Source organism: Artibeus jamaicensis, unplaced genomic scaffold, assembly GCF_021234435.1.
Source record: "Artibeus jamaicensis isolate MK-2021 breed Jamaican fruit bat unplaced genomic scaffold, CSHL_Jam_final contig_233, whole genome shotgun sequence".
Lineage (NCBI taxonomy): Eukaryota > Metazoa > Chordata > Mammalia > Chiroptera > Phyllostomidae > Artibeus > Artibeus jamaicensis.
Window position 1 is genome coordinate 66,018,940 of NW_026521486.1, and position 16,431 is coordinate 66,035,370.

General features: G+C 39.9%; 1 protein-coding gene across 2 annotated transcripts in view; it reads right to left on the minus strand.

Annotated features, from left to right (window-relative positions):
* The window catches only part of PTPRB (protein tyrosine phosphatase receptor type B), a 108,483-nt gene extending 92,609 nt beyond the window's left edge, over positions 1-15,874 (minus strand). For both annotated transcript variants that reach the window (XM_037132136.2, XM_037132135.2), the window contains exons 1-3: positions 15,766-15,874; positions 14,135-14,530; positions 6,233-6,489 (exon numbers count right to left, since the gene is read on the minus strand). In XM_037132136.2, the coding sequence (XP_036988031.2) occupies positions 6,233-6,489; positions 14,135-14,530; positions 15,766-15,820 (708 nt within the window). In that variant the 5' untranslated portion in view covers positions 15,821-15,874. The remainder of the gene's footprint in view (positions 1-6,232; positions 6,490-14,134; positions 14,531-15,765) is intronic.
* Positions 15,875-16,431: the final 557 nt, after the last annotated feature.

The following is a 16,431-nucleotide window of genomic DNA, read 5'->3' on the forward strand; positions in this document are numbered from 1 at the left end:
TTTGTTTTTTAAATATCCTCCCACATCCGCTTTATCACTCTCTTTCTCTCCTTATGCACTATTTTACTGGAACCATCTCAGATTAGGCTGCACACATCCTGAATTAAAAGTGTAATCTCAGGAAAGTTAATTCAAAATTGGGACAACGCTTTAACCCACAATCTGTATTCAATTTTTGTCAGTCATTTCACCAATGTTCTCTCAGCATAATTTTTTGTTTGTTTTTTTCTCTAATACGGATCCAGCTCAGCATCCTATATTGCATTTAGTTGTCAGGCCTCTTAACCCTCTTTCATCTAGAACAATTCCTCAGGTTTTGAAATGATCTTTATGACATTGACCTTTTTTGAATGATACAGGTTGGTTATTTTTATAGTTCTTTCCTCCTTTTCCATGCGTCCGTTTCCTTGAGATTCCATTCGGGTTATATATCTTCAGCAGAACCTTACTTCTCTTGTGTTCAATGTTTTTCCTAACAAGCTGTTTATGCAATTACTCTCAAAAGGATCACGGACCTAATTGTGCATTAGAATCAATGGGGAGATTTTTATACTCTGGTGTTAAGGTTCTACCTCAGTAAATTCTGATTCCAGAGGTCTGAGACATAATTTTAGAATCTGTATGTTTAAAAAGCTTCCCAGGTGAGTCCGACATGTGTAAGGCCAGGGTTGAGAGCCACAGACTTTCTATCTCAATTAGCACATCCTCCTCTCCTTTGATCGCATTTTCCCTTTCCTTTGTCATTCTTTCTGCCCAGTGCATTCGCCTTCATCTGCCCAGGGAAACCAACGTACCAGAGAACTAGAGGCATGCCAAAGAGCTCTTTTCAACCCACACACTCTTGTTCATGGTTGCATCTATGTGCACGTGATTTAAATTGCGACGAAATATGAACACGATCTTTTTTTAATGCACAAAACGGAAGGTAGTGCAAATCACTTATAATTAAAATAAAATGAGAGAAAGTAAGAATCCTTGAAATTTTAAAACTGGAGAAGGTCAAGTGAATTGTAAACCATATTATGTTATTGGCCTGTGTAATCCACTTGGCAAACAGAGAAAAGTGCACTGTTTTGCCCAAATTAGGCTAGAATAATGCTAAACACATCCCTCCCATAGTATATTGCCCCCTCCTAGGGACTTTCTGCTCTGTCAGCGGTCTCAGAATCACTTATATTTTATTTCATCCACACTAGACAATCTAAGAGACATTCATGAGGCATACCAGGGGATTTTTTTTTTCAACATCTTTGCACTTTTCCTTCTAGGAAAAGTGCACTTTGTTGTACTTTTCCTTTGCACTTTCCATCTTTGCATCTTTTTCCTTTTACTGGATGTTTGCCCCAATAAAGGGAAATATTGTTCCATTTTCAGTCCTGGCCACTGAACAGTGGTGGCAGCGGGGAGACCCTCCTGTGTAATTTAAATAACACAATAACGAAGCTCTCCCCAAACTTGAGGGGGTGTGGCAAGGTGAGGATTTTCTGTGTCTGCCTTGTCACTTTGTTTGAAGGCTCACGTGGGCTTTCTTTTGAAGGGTGAGAGAAGGAAGCACAGAACCGAAACCCAGATCAGCACCACAATGGCTATTCATGAACTGAGGAAATGCAATCCCTCTCCCAGGCCAGGGCCAGGGCGGGTGGGGAGGGGAAGAAAGAGGTGTGCCTCCAAACAAGGTTTAGGGATGTTGAGCAGAATTAGAATCAGACAGGAACTTTTTAAGTGCCTGGTCAACGCTTTCTCCCTGCCAAAGCTTTTTCCCATATTAATTCTATTCGTCTGGTTCTTTCAACCACCCCGTGAAGCTGACAGGGTAGAAAGGATGAAGCAACAAAAGGAAGTTAGTATTAATTGCTAATGTCATTGAGTACTTGCCCTGTACAGCCAATATACTAAGCATCTTGCTTAATCAGATTTTAATCCTCACAACTGTTTTATGAGGTAGATAGAGTACCCTTAATTATCCTTATTTTGAAGGGAAAGCGACTGTGACTTGAGTCCAGTAACTAGGAGATGATACCACCAGGATTTAAACCAGTGTTCTCTGACACCAGAGCCCTAGCTCTTTACCATTGTATCAACCACCTCCTCCCTCCAGGATCACGTGGCTGGCTGAGAGGAGACCCCGACTGGAGGTGGGCAGGATTGGAGACTAAAGTGAAGTCTAGGGCCCACCTCATCCCCCTGTGGAGGCCACTCATCCACATTTCACTCTTCCTCCTACACCCATCGCTCACTGGCTCCAACACATGGACTTCCTTGCCTGTCTCACCTTGCCCAGTAGGAATATCTGGGCTATGCAGGGCACATTCTGACACCTACATCTGGCCTGATCTGCAACAGGGCCTCTGCCCAAGGACATGGTACGTTTCCATTTAGGCGGTATACAAGGATGCCTGGCTGAGGGTGAGCACGGCTGCTGAAATCCAGCCCATGCTCTGCTAATAAGTTTTGTGCATCTGTTTGCCTAGAAACACCTTTTTCTAATTAACACAAAGACCCTAGGGTGTAGCAGTAGTTCCCTATCTTCCTAGGCTCCACTTCAGTATTTAACCTGGGCCCCATTCCTTAAAGAACATACACTTTAGAAGCTAACTGCAAGAGGCTGTACTTAGATAAATTAATTTCTTCTACTTGATATTTTAGATTTTATTGCATTAGCCCCCTCACACTGATGTAATCCAATAACATAAAAGTGCCATCAATGGCAGGAAACTAAGGCATTTAGAAGCTCATGGGGGAAATATTGTGGGTTGGGGAACAAATTTATCTACATTTGTTGTTCTCAGATTTAAAAGTGTGTCAGTGACTCAGGGGGCTTGTTACAACACAGGTTGCTGAGCCCTCCACCTAGCATTTCTGATTCAGTTGGTCTAAAAGAGGACCCAAAAGTTGCATGTTTAACAAGTTCTGGGTCTGGGGTTCACACTTTGAGAACTACTGATCTAAATATTTCCTCATACTTACACTATAATACTTGACTCACAGTATAGATGAGCTTCTTATTCCACCAACATTTCCTGATAAAGACACACACAGCCACATTATTCTATTATAATGGTAACAATAATGAGAACAGTAGCTAACAGTGATTATTTTCTAGGCACTACTCTAGGCACATGAGATGTGTTAACTCATGTCCAGGGTGAGAAGAGAGAAGAGTGCAAAGAGAAAAGAGAGAAGAGAGATTTTTGAAGCCAAGTACTGGCCCAAGTCAACAACCTTCCAAAGATTGACCCCTAACACTAGCAGGTCAAGATGCAAGGAAAGAGGTTAAAGGAGAAAGACAGGGAAAACTCTGCATTAATGAGTGATTGTTGGGTTCCAAATTGTGTTCTCTTTGGCATTTACCTTCATTAGCAGGAGCTTTGTGTAAGAGACTGTGACTAGGTGTGCAGGTGTATATGTGTGTTAGTGTGTCCTCTACTTGCTCTGCCATTCTCTAATCATCCAACTTTGAACAAGTTCTTAACATCTTCAAGCTTAAGGTGGCTATCTGGGACATACTAATAATATTACCAATACAACTTCTAATACTACAATGGTAGACTGTGTGATGCTCACAGATTGCTCCCATCCAATATCTATGCCCCTTTGGCATGTGACTTTGCAGCTCTCCCCATCAAGAGGTGGCGTCCCTGCCTTCTTCATGGCCCAACTATATATACTAAGCAAATCCCAAATCCTCACAAACCAACTGCTGTCTGATGAGGAAAACAATTGGCACACAGATTTTCCTCTTATAGAATTGCAAGCATTAGGTCAAACAATTTTATTTCTCTTTTATAACTTTATGAGTGCTGAGGTAGAGTACCCTTCAAAATTACTTTCAATTACCAGAGGACAAGCGGGGTGGGAGGGAGAAGAAGATAAAGAGGGATAAATGGTGATGGAAGGAGACTTGAATTGGGGTGGTGAACACACAATACAATATACAGATGAGGTATTATAGAACTGTACACCTGAAACCTATATAATTTTATTAACCAATGTCACTCCAGTGAATTCAATAGAAAATAAATTAATAAATAATAATTCGATCAAGAGCCCAAAAGCTAAAACAAAAACAAGACTACTTTGAAAGGACACGCATTTCACCTCCCGAGTGACTCACTTACTTTTCAAAGTGTCCAACTATAGCTGTTTATAATTGGCTGTTATAAAGTAAATGCTTCTGGTAAATCAAATATGACCTTGCCTGGATGCCTTGACTGAGGTATGAGAGTCATGGGAAACTGCAGTTTTAGAACCTGCCTTTGGAAAGAGCATGGTTTCTACACACTCAGATGCCCAGGACAGAATTAAGATTTTTCCTGAGCTCAAGAATAATGGGAATGTGAGATAGTTGCAGTCATTCTGGTGTCCCATCTAAAAGATCATAAACATAGCAGTAGATTTCACTTTAGAAAAAGACTAAAATCCCCCAAACCCAGTATATTTGTCGTGACCCGAGCTTGCACACCCAGCTCTCGGGCTGGATCCTCTGAGCCCTGTAGCCCAGTGCTGGGTGGGCCCAAGGCCTGGCATGCCTGTGATGGAGCTCCAGGGCTGGGTGACCTTGGCTCATCCCAGCAGAGCCCAGCAACCTCTGGGAGCTCTCTCTGTGTTTGTTTCACAAGGTCAGATCTCCACAAGAACAGGGAAAATTGTTTTTCTAAAAGACAAGTCCTTAGTGTCCAAGCAGATGTGCTTCTGTTACAGTTTTCATTCATCATGTTTCTTATTTGATGCACTGAATTTTATATATACGTGTGTGTGTGTGTGTGTGTGTGTGTGTGTGTGTGTATACTCCTCTCTAAACTGATGTTAGAATGCAGTTTTGGGTGAGGCACATTCGGCCAGCATGAGAAGGGGCTCCCCCAAGAAGCATTCCATTTCAAAAGTAAGCAGTGAGTCTCACTGACACCAGTGGTTGAAAGGGCTCAGGGGTTGGAGGTTGAGGGAGAGAAGTGCCTGTTCACGACGGCATTGGAAGGACCAGCTCTCCTCCCATTTCCTGCCTTCCTTCCCCATGTTCCAAGCCCAGACAGGTCTGAAACCATAATGATCCAACTAGTGAGGCGGGTAAAAAGCTAGGTGGTGAGTGAGAGAATTTGGACATGCTCCCTTTTCCTACTTCAAGTTCAAACTGATAATAAATCATGAGAAGAGAAGCTAACATTTAAATTGAATTTAGAGTTTGGGTTATTTTCTGAAATGGGTATTTTTGTTAATGGATTGAGAGTGGTTTTGGTTTGAAAGTGATGTAAAGAGCGTTGGAAAATCATGAGGCCTTCCTCACTTCTATTCAGAGGCCAGTGAAGAGCTAGGTCACAGGGAAGATTTATAGTCCAGGAGAAGTGGAGATAAAGTCCCAAGAATTGTTCAAAGGACTGACTATGTTTGTTCTGTGATCAATAATGAAGTATCCACCCACTATATGGGGACCACAGGCAATATTAAACTCTGCACAAAATAAAAGAAACGAGAGCACTAAAATGAATAAGTCATATGCATAGTGCGGGATTTTTGCTTTCTTTAAATAATCGGATTGCTTATTAAGAAAACAACTAGACACCGTCAAATGAAACTTTAGCCTCTTTGATTTGCTTTAATTACACTATTATTGCCTAAAATGGTGGCCCAAAACCCCGAGTGGAAAGCAAAACCAAAGAGGTAAACACCTGTTACGAGAAACACTATGCCGGCCGTCTCCATGACCCCACCTTTGCCACCCCTGGGCCATGCCAGTGACCCGTCCTCCTGGGGATGCTGATGTGGAATTGGTGAGACTTAGCTTCCCTTGACCAAGTTCACAAATCAATACTAGTGATTCCTAAACCGTGTGTTGCTTTGCGACTATTTCTCCTCCCTTTGAGCTTACGTGACTGTGACAGAAATGCCAGGGGACCTATGAGGTACTAATTTCAAAGTCCAATTCCTGGTTTTAGGTTATGCTCAAGACTATGAACCTGACTTTGGTTCAGAAATGTGACCGAATACACAAGTGTGCTTCTGACATTGTGGCCTAATTATGTTCATGTTAGAAAGAGGTAGAATTTTTCATTCAGTTCTCAAGATTTTTGCATTACACCAAATACATTCATGTACAGTTAGCAGCTAGGGCACAGAGTGTGCCTAATCATCTGCTCGCATAGCACCATTCCCAGAATTCCCAGCAAAGCAAGTCTTTTCAAGCAATGGGCTTTCTGAGAGCCTCACAAACCACACTCCACAGCTGCCGTCCTCTTACCTCTTCTGTGGTGCTGGAGAAGGGCTGAGTGGTCCAGGGAACCCATGATGTCTCCGTCCTTCCAGTCATCTGCAGACTGGGTTGCTGACTCTGGCTGTGGTTTTGGCTGGCGTTTCCAGTAGTACTGCTGGTGAAGGCCTCTGTGGTGTTGCTAATGGGGCGTTCAGGGCTATATGGAACGGCATGAGATGCAGTGGGGGTTTGGGGAGGAGCTGTGTTTCTGATGCTTCTCACGGAAACTTCTGCTCCCCGGACAGCTGAGGTAGAGAAAGGACAGCTGTTAACATTACCCTCACGTTCTTATGGATTCTTCACACAAAAGCAATTTTTTCTTAGAAAAAGAGGAAATCTATAAGGACAGACATGTGGATAAGCTTTAGTTATATTAAAAAAAGTCAAAGATACATTGAGTGTCTCGATGCTCATTTGCCCCGTTCAGTTCACCCATCCTGTACCCAACTACCAGCCGCATCCCAGCTCCGTGTAGAAGATGAAATTACATTTAGTCCATGAACTTTTAGGACCACTGAACTGGCTTCAGGGGTTGCATGGATCTCTAAACACTTCATGTAAAATTCTCAGTATATGAATATACATATGTACTTTTTTGTGTGGGGGACTTTTACAATTTCTCAACGGGGTCATTAAACAAAATGCCAGATTGAGAGCCACTGTTAATGACTCGCCTGACTTTGCCATGAAGACTGATGATTCCTTGGAAAACAATGACATTTCTTTAACCACAGTACAGACTGTTTCTAACCCTAATTGTGTCAGTACCAAATCATGGGACAGTTCTGTTTTCTGAGCTACTTGTCTTTTGGAAGAACAGTTAATTGATTTAAAACTTAGGAGGTGGTAGGATGAATTCACAGCTTTGTTTTGCAAAGCCAAATTGCCCATACTTAAGAAGAAATGAGTTTGTGAAGCCATAATTTTAAAATGTGCTTCCATCTTATCAAGATCTTGCTAACAAGCAAATTCTGATTCACTGGAGATGGTCTGATTCAGCTCGTCTAACAAGCTCTCAGGTGATGTCGGTGGGGATGCTGATGGCCTTTGGACCACTTTTGGTGCAGCAAAACTCTAGAGAATGGTTGTATGATCTGAACCATTGGAAAGGTCTGTGACTTGTGGGCTGAGGTGGTCTGTTTAGATGCTTCCATCAGCTCCATAGTAAATCACAGTTTCAGGGATAAAACCCCCCACAAAAATCTTGCCCAATTTACATAATCATAACTTTGAAGAGTTTCTGGTTGAAAGATGCAAAAGAAAAATGACCTTTTTTACTACTTCTTTACTAGTTCATTCAAATAACCATCTATTAAGCAACTACCATGTGTAAGGTGGAGTTCTCTTGAAGATGCTATTATTCTCCCTGTTCTGGACCACCCTACTGACCCCTCTTTTGGACCTTGTTCATTTCTGTTCCAATTTAAACTAACTTATCTCATATGATATATATATACACACACACATATATATATATATAAAGGTGAGGAGGATAAGGTTTAAAAAAAGAATAAAAATGAAAAAAAGTATTTTTAAAATTTAGCAAGATATAAATAGCAGTGCTCTTAAAAGTTAATAAAATTATCATGGCTATTAAGCATTCTTTCCTCGAGCCATGGAGGGTTGCGTAAAGTAATCTCTCCATAGGGTTGCTGCATTTAGTAAATAAAAACACGGGATGCCCGGTTAAATTAGAGTGTTAGCTAATAATTCCATATATTGAATATATCTCAAATGTATAATATCACAAAGGTTATGTTATGTTGTATATTATAAATATCCTAAAAATTATTTGTCATTTATCTGAAACTTAAATATAACTGGGGGTTGGCGGTAATGTCAACCCTGCTGCACACCTGCTAAATCTAGGATTTGACAGACTTTTGGACATTCCCCTTAGTTTCTGTTTTTATCTTTCAGAATCTTGTGGAACTGTCACTGCCATTGGGCTGGGGTTGGCCACTCTGACCATAGATCAAGAGGTTTATTAATACCTGGCATGTTTTCTACATGACAAACCCAACTTAATGTTAGGGAGAATTTCAACTCCATGAAGCAGTGTTAAATCTGCAGTCTTAACTGAGTGAGCTCATTGAATGTCCCCTTAAGTAGACATTTGTCCATTGCTGGCATACAAACATTTCTGTATGTGGAGATTAGTGTTTTGGTCATTTTGAGCTTTGGCCAATGCTGATCCTCTGAGTTGAATACCACCTATGACAATTTTAGTTCTCAGACCTTAAAAAAAAAGGATTTAATGATGGGGTTAGGACAAAAACAAGCTTCCAAACATCTAGCATGTAATTATGTATCTGCGCGCATCAACCTATGCTCACTCTTCCTTGCTAAGGAGCACTTGTTAAGTGCTCATCCTAAGAACTTTTTGGAAAATTTCATTAACTTACATAATTAGTTCAATGGATGAAACAAGATTCTCCCAAAATTAGATAAATGATCAAAGCATTCTTGAAAAGTTTTCTGCAAATAATGTCACTTATTACCATCGCATGTAACTTTGGAGTATCTTATGGAAAATTTTTCAATGTTCTGTAATTGTCTTTAATTAAGCTTCTAAATTTATTTATAAAACACCTCAAACCAAACAAGTCCATTTTCCATTTTAGGCTGCCACCTTTTTTCCAAAGAAAGAACCTACAAAATATCCAAGTTAAATACCCCTCATTTTGTGTCTGTGTTTCTAACTTGTGCTATTTAAGAAGCAGGAAAGAAGCTTTAGTCTTAACATTCAAGTTCCCCAACTTCATGAATTTTAAAGCTGTGGTTCACAAATGTTGGAGGGCATCAGCATCACCTTTGGGGCTTGTTAGAATTTGAAGCCTTGGCCTTTCTCCTAGAAATTGTGATTCAGTAGATTTTGTGTGGGACCCACCACCAGCATTTCTAACAAATCTCTAAGTTGATCCAAATATACATCTAAACATATGATTTTATTCACATATATAACATAGGCCAAAATCATTCCTAATATGGGTACTAAAAGATTATAAAGTAGACAGAAGAAAATCAAATCCATACAGAAATATACAAAGTGGTTAAAGAGGTTACCTTTTGCATATCCTGAACCCATTGTTGAAGTGGGTGCTAGGAAATTGTAAAAATAGTACATCTTTGGATGTTTTGGTGTCTATATTCTTCTGATGTTCTTTTAAAAAGTATATGCATTTCACAGTTCATGAAAAAGCAAGATGTTTTGACAAATGCAAGCAAAAGTTCTTACACAATGGGACAATATGTTGAAGTTATTTTTAAAAAAGCTTTATTGTATCATTGCTGCTACATTGTTTTCACATTGTACACAATCCCTCTTAGAATGCTATCCAAGAAAAGGTGGGCTATCTTGGGCCAGTCTAAAAAGTTTTGCATTGAAGTTGCAAATGGCTCACCTGTGAGACAATTTGCAATCATTGCATCATAGTAAGACTGTATATTGAATACATTTTTAAAAAGGCAATGTATATTTTAGTTAACTAATTAGCCTGATTGGCTCAGATATAATCAATAACAGAAATAAAATTTTGTGTAACAATAACAAAGACAATACCCAATTTGTTAGTTTTCCTGCTTTAAGTGATACTAATAATTTTTAAGCATGTTGAAAACATAATCACTTGAATTAAACTCATGTGGAGACAGAAAGTTTGAACTACATTGGCACTTAATATCTAGAAAATATAGAAAGTATTAATCTTATGGATGAACAGCATGCATATTTGTGTTTTAATTATAATATTTAGTTATCAACTCTTTAAAAAGGGCATTTGGAATCATTCATTGCAGACATCCGAATGCAATTTAATTTTTCACAATGGATTCTCTAGAAATTCAGTGAGCTTTCATGCACTGGGTCAACTACTATCATTCTGCATCTTTAATTAATGGTAAGTTTGAAATGGAGCAGAAAAATGTGTGTTACCTTGTACTTTTGTTAAAGCAAGTATCGTATCTATGTACACTCAAAAAACTGATTTTTTTGTATCACAATTTTTCAAATTTTAACTCTGTTTTTTCTACAATTGTATATTTTTCCCCAACACACATTTCCAGGTGTTCGTTTAGTAATCAGATATAAATGGCTGATTCTATCCACTTTACCTTTGAAGCAAAGTCTATCATTGTACATGTTTTGCATGAAGGTCAAAGGAGATAGTTTTTCCACGAAAAACTATCAATTCTTTACTGAAGCTATATCTACTTTTTAAAAAGTTTCAGTGAAAGAATATTCTTCTATATAAAGTTCGATTGAATGATGGGAATGGATCTCACTTCTTGTACATTACCATATAGAGAGAATATTCACAATGATTCCCTGTGGTTTATGACAGGCCCTATGACAGGAAAAATTGCACAAATTTGTGCTATATGTTGCACATTCTCTGATAAAGTTGAAATTTCTGATTGACTTTTATATTTTTACATGAGTCTCGTAGAACTTTTATAATGATAGAGATTATAATGCCCAAGTCAACTGCTATCATAAAACAGCTCACTGCTTTAATTGGCATCTAAATAAATGCTTATTTATTTTACAAAATGAATGAGTGTCAGAAAACTATCAAAAGATTAGCATGGTAGAAAGACTCATATAAATATCAAAAATTGACATCTAATAAAAATATTTACAGATACAGTATATTTAGGAACTTCCGCCAAGATGGAGGCGTAGGTGGAAGCACTGCACCTTCTCGCACAACTAGGTTTAAAAACAACAAAGTTTTAGCAACAAAAACGCAGCCAAACCACAGAAAATTGAACTACACAAAAGTATGACAACAACAGACTCTTCAGCCAAACTGGTAAGAGGGGCAGAGCCAGCAGCAGAGCAGGGTCGGGCAGAAAAGATCCACCGGACCTACCTGGGCACGTGACCCAGGTGCGCCAGCAGCTGTGGGCGGATCCCAGGTGTGGAGAAGCAGGCGGGCCCACTGAGGGCGCAAGGCAGTGGACCCACTGAGGGCTGATCTCGGTCACACACTCACGCGCAGATAAACTGGTGAAGGAGCAAGGAGTAAGGTGGACCGCGCAGGCCCCAGCGGCAGGAAGTGGCAGAGGGAACCGCCATTGTCCCTCTCTGACCCCACCCCCACATACTGCGTCACAAACCAGCGACCTGGGTGCCCCCGCCCTGGTGAATACCTCCTCTACGTAACAGGCACAAACAGATCAAAACATGGCTCAAGAACAACTCAGAGCCTCAGAGCCGATAAATCTAAGCGATGAAGAAATAGCCAAACTTTCAGATGCACAGTTCAAAACACTGGTGATCAGGATGCTCACAGAACTGGTTGATTTTAGTCACAAATTAAGGGAACATATGAAGGCTAAACTAATTGAAATGAATGGAAATACACAGGAAACCAATAGTAATGGAAAGGAAACTGGGACTCAAATCAAAGGAGTGGCCCAGAAGGAGGAAAAAAATGACCAAACAGAAAAGGATGAAGAAATAAGAATTCAAAAAAATGAAGAGAGGCTTAGGAACCTTCAGGACATCTTTAAATGTTCCAACATCCGAATTATAGGGGTACCAGAAGGGGAAGAGGAACAGCCACAAGTGGAAAACTTATTTGAATAAATAATAAAGGAGAACTTCCCCAATCTGGCAAAGGAAATAGACCTCCAGGAAATCCAGGAAGCTCAGAGAGTCCCCAAAAATTTGGACCCAAGAAGGAACACACCAAGGCACATCATCATTACATTAGCCAAGATTCAAATGAAGGAGAGAATCCTAGAAGCAGCAAGAGATAAGGGGACAGTCATCTACAAAGGAGTTCCCATCAGACTGTCAGTGGATTTCTCAAAAGAGACCTTACAGGCAAGAAGGGGCTGGGAAGAAGTTTTCCAAGTCATGAAATCCAAAGACCTACATCCAAGATTGCTCTATCCAGCAAAACTTTCATTTAGAATGGAAGGGCAGATAAAATGCTTCTCAGATAAGATCAAATTCAAGGAGTTCATCATCACCAAGCCCTTATTATATGAAATGTTAAAGGGACTTACCTAAGAAAAAGAAGATAAAAACGATGAACAGTGAAAGGACGGCAAACTCACAGTTATTAAGAACCACACCTAAAACAAAAGCAAACTAAGAGGACAGCTAGATCAGGAGCAGAACCATAGAAATGAAGATCACATGGAGGGTTAGCAACAGGGGAGTGGGAGAAGGAGAAGGGGGGAGAAGGTACAGAAAATAAGTAGCATAGATGGTAGATAGAAAACACATAGGAGGGAGGGCAAGAATAGTATGGGAAATATAGACTCTAAAGAACTTGAGACATGTAGTCATAAACTAAAGGGGGGGAATGGTAGGGGAGGGGATGTGCAGGGTGGAAGGAAATGAAGGGGGGAATAGAACATCTGTAATGGCATAATTAATAAAATATATTTAAAAATTAAAAAATATATTTACAGATACAGTATATGCTGATCTCTAAATGAGATTGTAGATCAAAATTATCTGGATAAGTTTTTTTTAAACATATAAACACTTGTGCCCAAATTTGTATTTCTCAAAACACAATCTTGGAGGTGGTAGTGGGGAAAGAAATGATGGCAGCAGTTCCTTCCTCTCCCCCAGGTGATTCCTCTGTAGCCACCTGAACAAAAGTTGGTGGTCAAGCATTTGGGAAACGCTGTACAGTGGAATGTACACTGGACAAGGAGTTAAGAAACTTTGGTTCTAACCAAACCTCTCTCACTAAATTATCTGGAATGATTCACTTAACCTTGACAAATGTGAGTGTCCTTGATGAACGTCTTCATTTCTAGATAATTTCTCCAGTGCCATGTAAGGTCTATTTGTACCTAATAAATAATGATTCTATTAATTTTGTCTTTCATGACTTCCTAAGAGCAAGCCTCTAAGAGAAGTAATAAAATTACTGGGTAAAACAGAAAATTAAGTTGCGCCCACAAATAAAAACATTTCAGCACAGGACTAAAGTGTGTGCTGCAGCAGGAGTTTGTGCCCGTGTACATAAGTCTTTACATGTGTCTGTCATCTAGGTTATATCCATCAGTGGGTAGCAAATTAGAAAACTCTGTGTCTACACATTCGTTTTTACCATTTCAAATGTAACCCCCAACAGATATCTACCCCTAAATATTAGTGCCAGAGATTTGAAGAAGCATAGCTTAGTATCTTTCCAGTCTTGTCAAGCACAATTTTGATGGTCTAATAGTTTCTCGTAATTGGACAATCGTAGTGTCTACGTCAGCAAAATGTTTAATTTCCCGATCCTTTGCTTTAGTCATTACACATGTATGTTGTGTTTATGCTTAGATCTGTGTTCACATATCTTATAGTGCTTAACTAAAAGTGCCTAGTGTCTGGCACAAAAGAGAAACTCAAGAAATATTTGTTGAATTAATAAAAGAAGGGAGATCCCTGACCAGTATGGCTCAGTTGGTTGGGTGTCATCCTGCAAAGTGAAAGGCTGCCAGTTCAATTCCCAGTCAGGGCACATGCCTGGGCTGTGAGTTAGGTCCCTGACTAGGGTGTGTACATGAGGCAACCAATCAATGTTTCTCTCTGACATCGATGTTTTTCTCTCTTTCTCCCTCCCTCCCCTTCTTGCTATAAATAAATAAATAAATAAATAAATAAATAAATAAATAAATAAAATAAAATGAAGCAAGAAAAGAAGGAAAAAAAGAGCGAGAAATAGACAAAAAGAGAAAAGTTGGGCTTATTTTAATGGGGATCATAAAATTTTGCAAGTCGCTGGGCTGGGTACCACATAATCCATTTCCATCAGCTTATGAATCTCCCATAGAAATTGTGTTGGGGCATGTAGTCTTCTTTTGAGTGTGAAAACAACAGGACATTTAGCAGAACAACTTTCAGAGTCGATTCTGAAAGGAATAGCTCACCTTTTTTTAAGCAGAGGTTTTCATCGACTGGGTTTCCTTCCTTGTTGACCTCTGTTTTCATCCAGCTATGGAAGTATTTCTTCTCCTTCTGGACCACTGCTTTGTTGCCTCGTTTCTTGAGAAAGAGAGAGGTATGTTCCACCTCAAGGTACCCTTCTTTCTCATGGCAAGTCCATCGGGGGGCCTGGGAGCAGTGGACAAAGATGGCTGATCGGGAAGGGCCGCCGGAGGAATTGGAGATGCCCAGGCAGAGCGCAGATTTTACGTGAAGGAGTTTTCCATCCTCAGTCCATGTCCACTGCTGGTTCTGGTTGGTGCCATTGCACAAGCCTATGGACACCATCTTATTTTCGAGAAGGCACTGTTGTTTCCGGACATGGACAATCTGAAACCCCTCTGGGGGATGAAAAACTCATCTAGTACCATGTATAATAACAAATGACAAGGCCCAACAGAAAATGAAACCACCTACCCACAAATCAGCCAATTAAAACAAAAGGTTTACTTATCTTTTGCTATTACTATCATTTCAAGTGACTATTTCCAGATTCAGCACATGGAATTTAAAATCCCAAGGCTGACTATGTCAAAATGTCAAAATGTCAAAATGTCACACTTAGCTCCCTTTCTTTTAGGGAAGAAAACACACCCCCACTGAAGGGATGAAAGGAAGCTTGGAAAAGAAACAAACCATCCAAAGATTACGGTGCGATGTGTTAGTCCAATTAGTTAAATACGCTGAAATTATGAAAAGCTCAGTTCCCTTTTCAAGCATTTTATTCTTCCCCTGTCACTTCCATCCCCAACTTTAAAAGGCACCCTTTTATGCAATCCTTAAGTTATCATTGCAATAATTTTGTATATAGAGTTTAAATAAAAATTTAAAAATTGGATGCATTTACCTTTCTAAGCACACCTTATAGTTAACTACCAATAACCAACGAAAGTATTGATTTTTCACAGACTAAATTTTTTACAGTTCTAAAAAGAAGCATTTCTTAATTTTGTGATAATACCTGTACTTTTTCTTCAAATACAAACAAGATGAAAATATCAGCACTTCTCGATGTAGAAAAATTAAATACCCAATGGTTAAACATCAGTATTTAAAAGTGAGATATTCGGGCTCAGAAACCATTTGCAGTGTGCTTTCACTCAGTATGCCCAGCTCCATGAAAATATTCCGACCTTCCTGCCAAATAACAACTTCCAAATTAAGCACACCAATCTTCTTCATCCCCTTTCATTGTATTTGTTACATCTTCTTTCTTTTATTCTCATACACAGAAACACATCATAACCTCATTGGGAAAAAAAATGGAGAATGCCCCAAACTGTTACATAATAATAAAAAATCTTTCCTCAGGACTCGTTCCTCTCGGCTGTAAAGATGCCTTTTCGGGAGCTGCCTGAGGCATCTGCAGGACCTTTTGTTTTCTTTCAGAGAGAAATTTCAACAGTGCGGGCAGAGCTGGCTCCTTTTATTCCCCCTCCTCACCCTCTTCGGCTAAACTGCCCTGGACGGAGACTCAGCTCCATTTCCGCCTCCTTTCAGCCACTTTTCAAAGGACAGAGTCTCCTCTGGCACCTACTAGAGAAATGCGTGGGGATCCGGAGGCAGGCCCACTCACCTGAGTTCCCGAAGATCACGCAGGTAAGAATCGCCATGTAAAATGCAGCCTCCATTTTCCACTTAACAACTGTTCATGCTTTGCTTGGGGGGGAAAATTCCCTCAGATAAGAGAAGCAAAGACTAGGGAAGGAAATGTGCCTTCATGGTGGGGGGGAAAGTCAGTGACGAGCATTTCCTCCTATTGAATTGTTTGGGGAAGTTTTACACCAGTGTCCTTTTGTCTGTTTCCTTAGAAAGGAGGGATTATGATCACCTCTCTTTTTTTATGTAGCAAAAAATTCCAGCCTCCAGGAGCAGAATAAAACTCCCAGGTTTTCTCCAACCATCCCATCCCTTTGGCACTTCTTCACCTCAAGAAGGAATTGTAATCTTAGATAATTGAATGTTCCTACAACATTACATCTCATCAGGTGGTGTGATTCTGCTGAATACACACAAACCATGTGATTTAGGAGCGTCTGTGACAAGTGACCTGAAGACATAAACATGTCCTGTTCCTATGATGATACACTGGGAGTCTGTTGAGGAAAACCACATAATTATGGCACTTCGAGATCATTATCTGCCCGGTGATGACAAGAGGTATCACGTTTGAGATGCTCATCTCCACCAGGGAGAGGTCGAGACTAAGGCTAAACACATCATCTACTTAAGACGTCCCCCA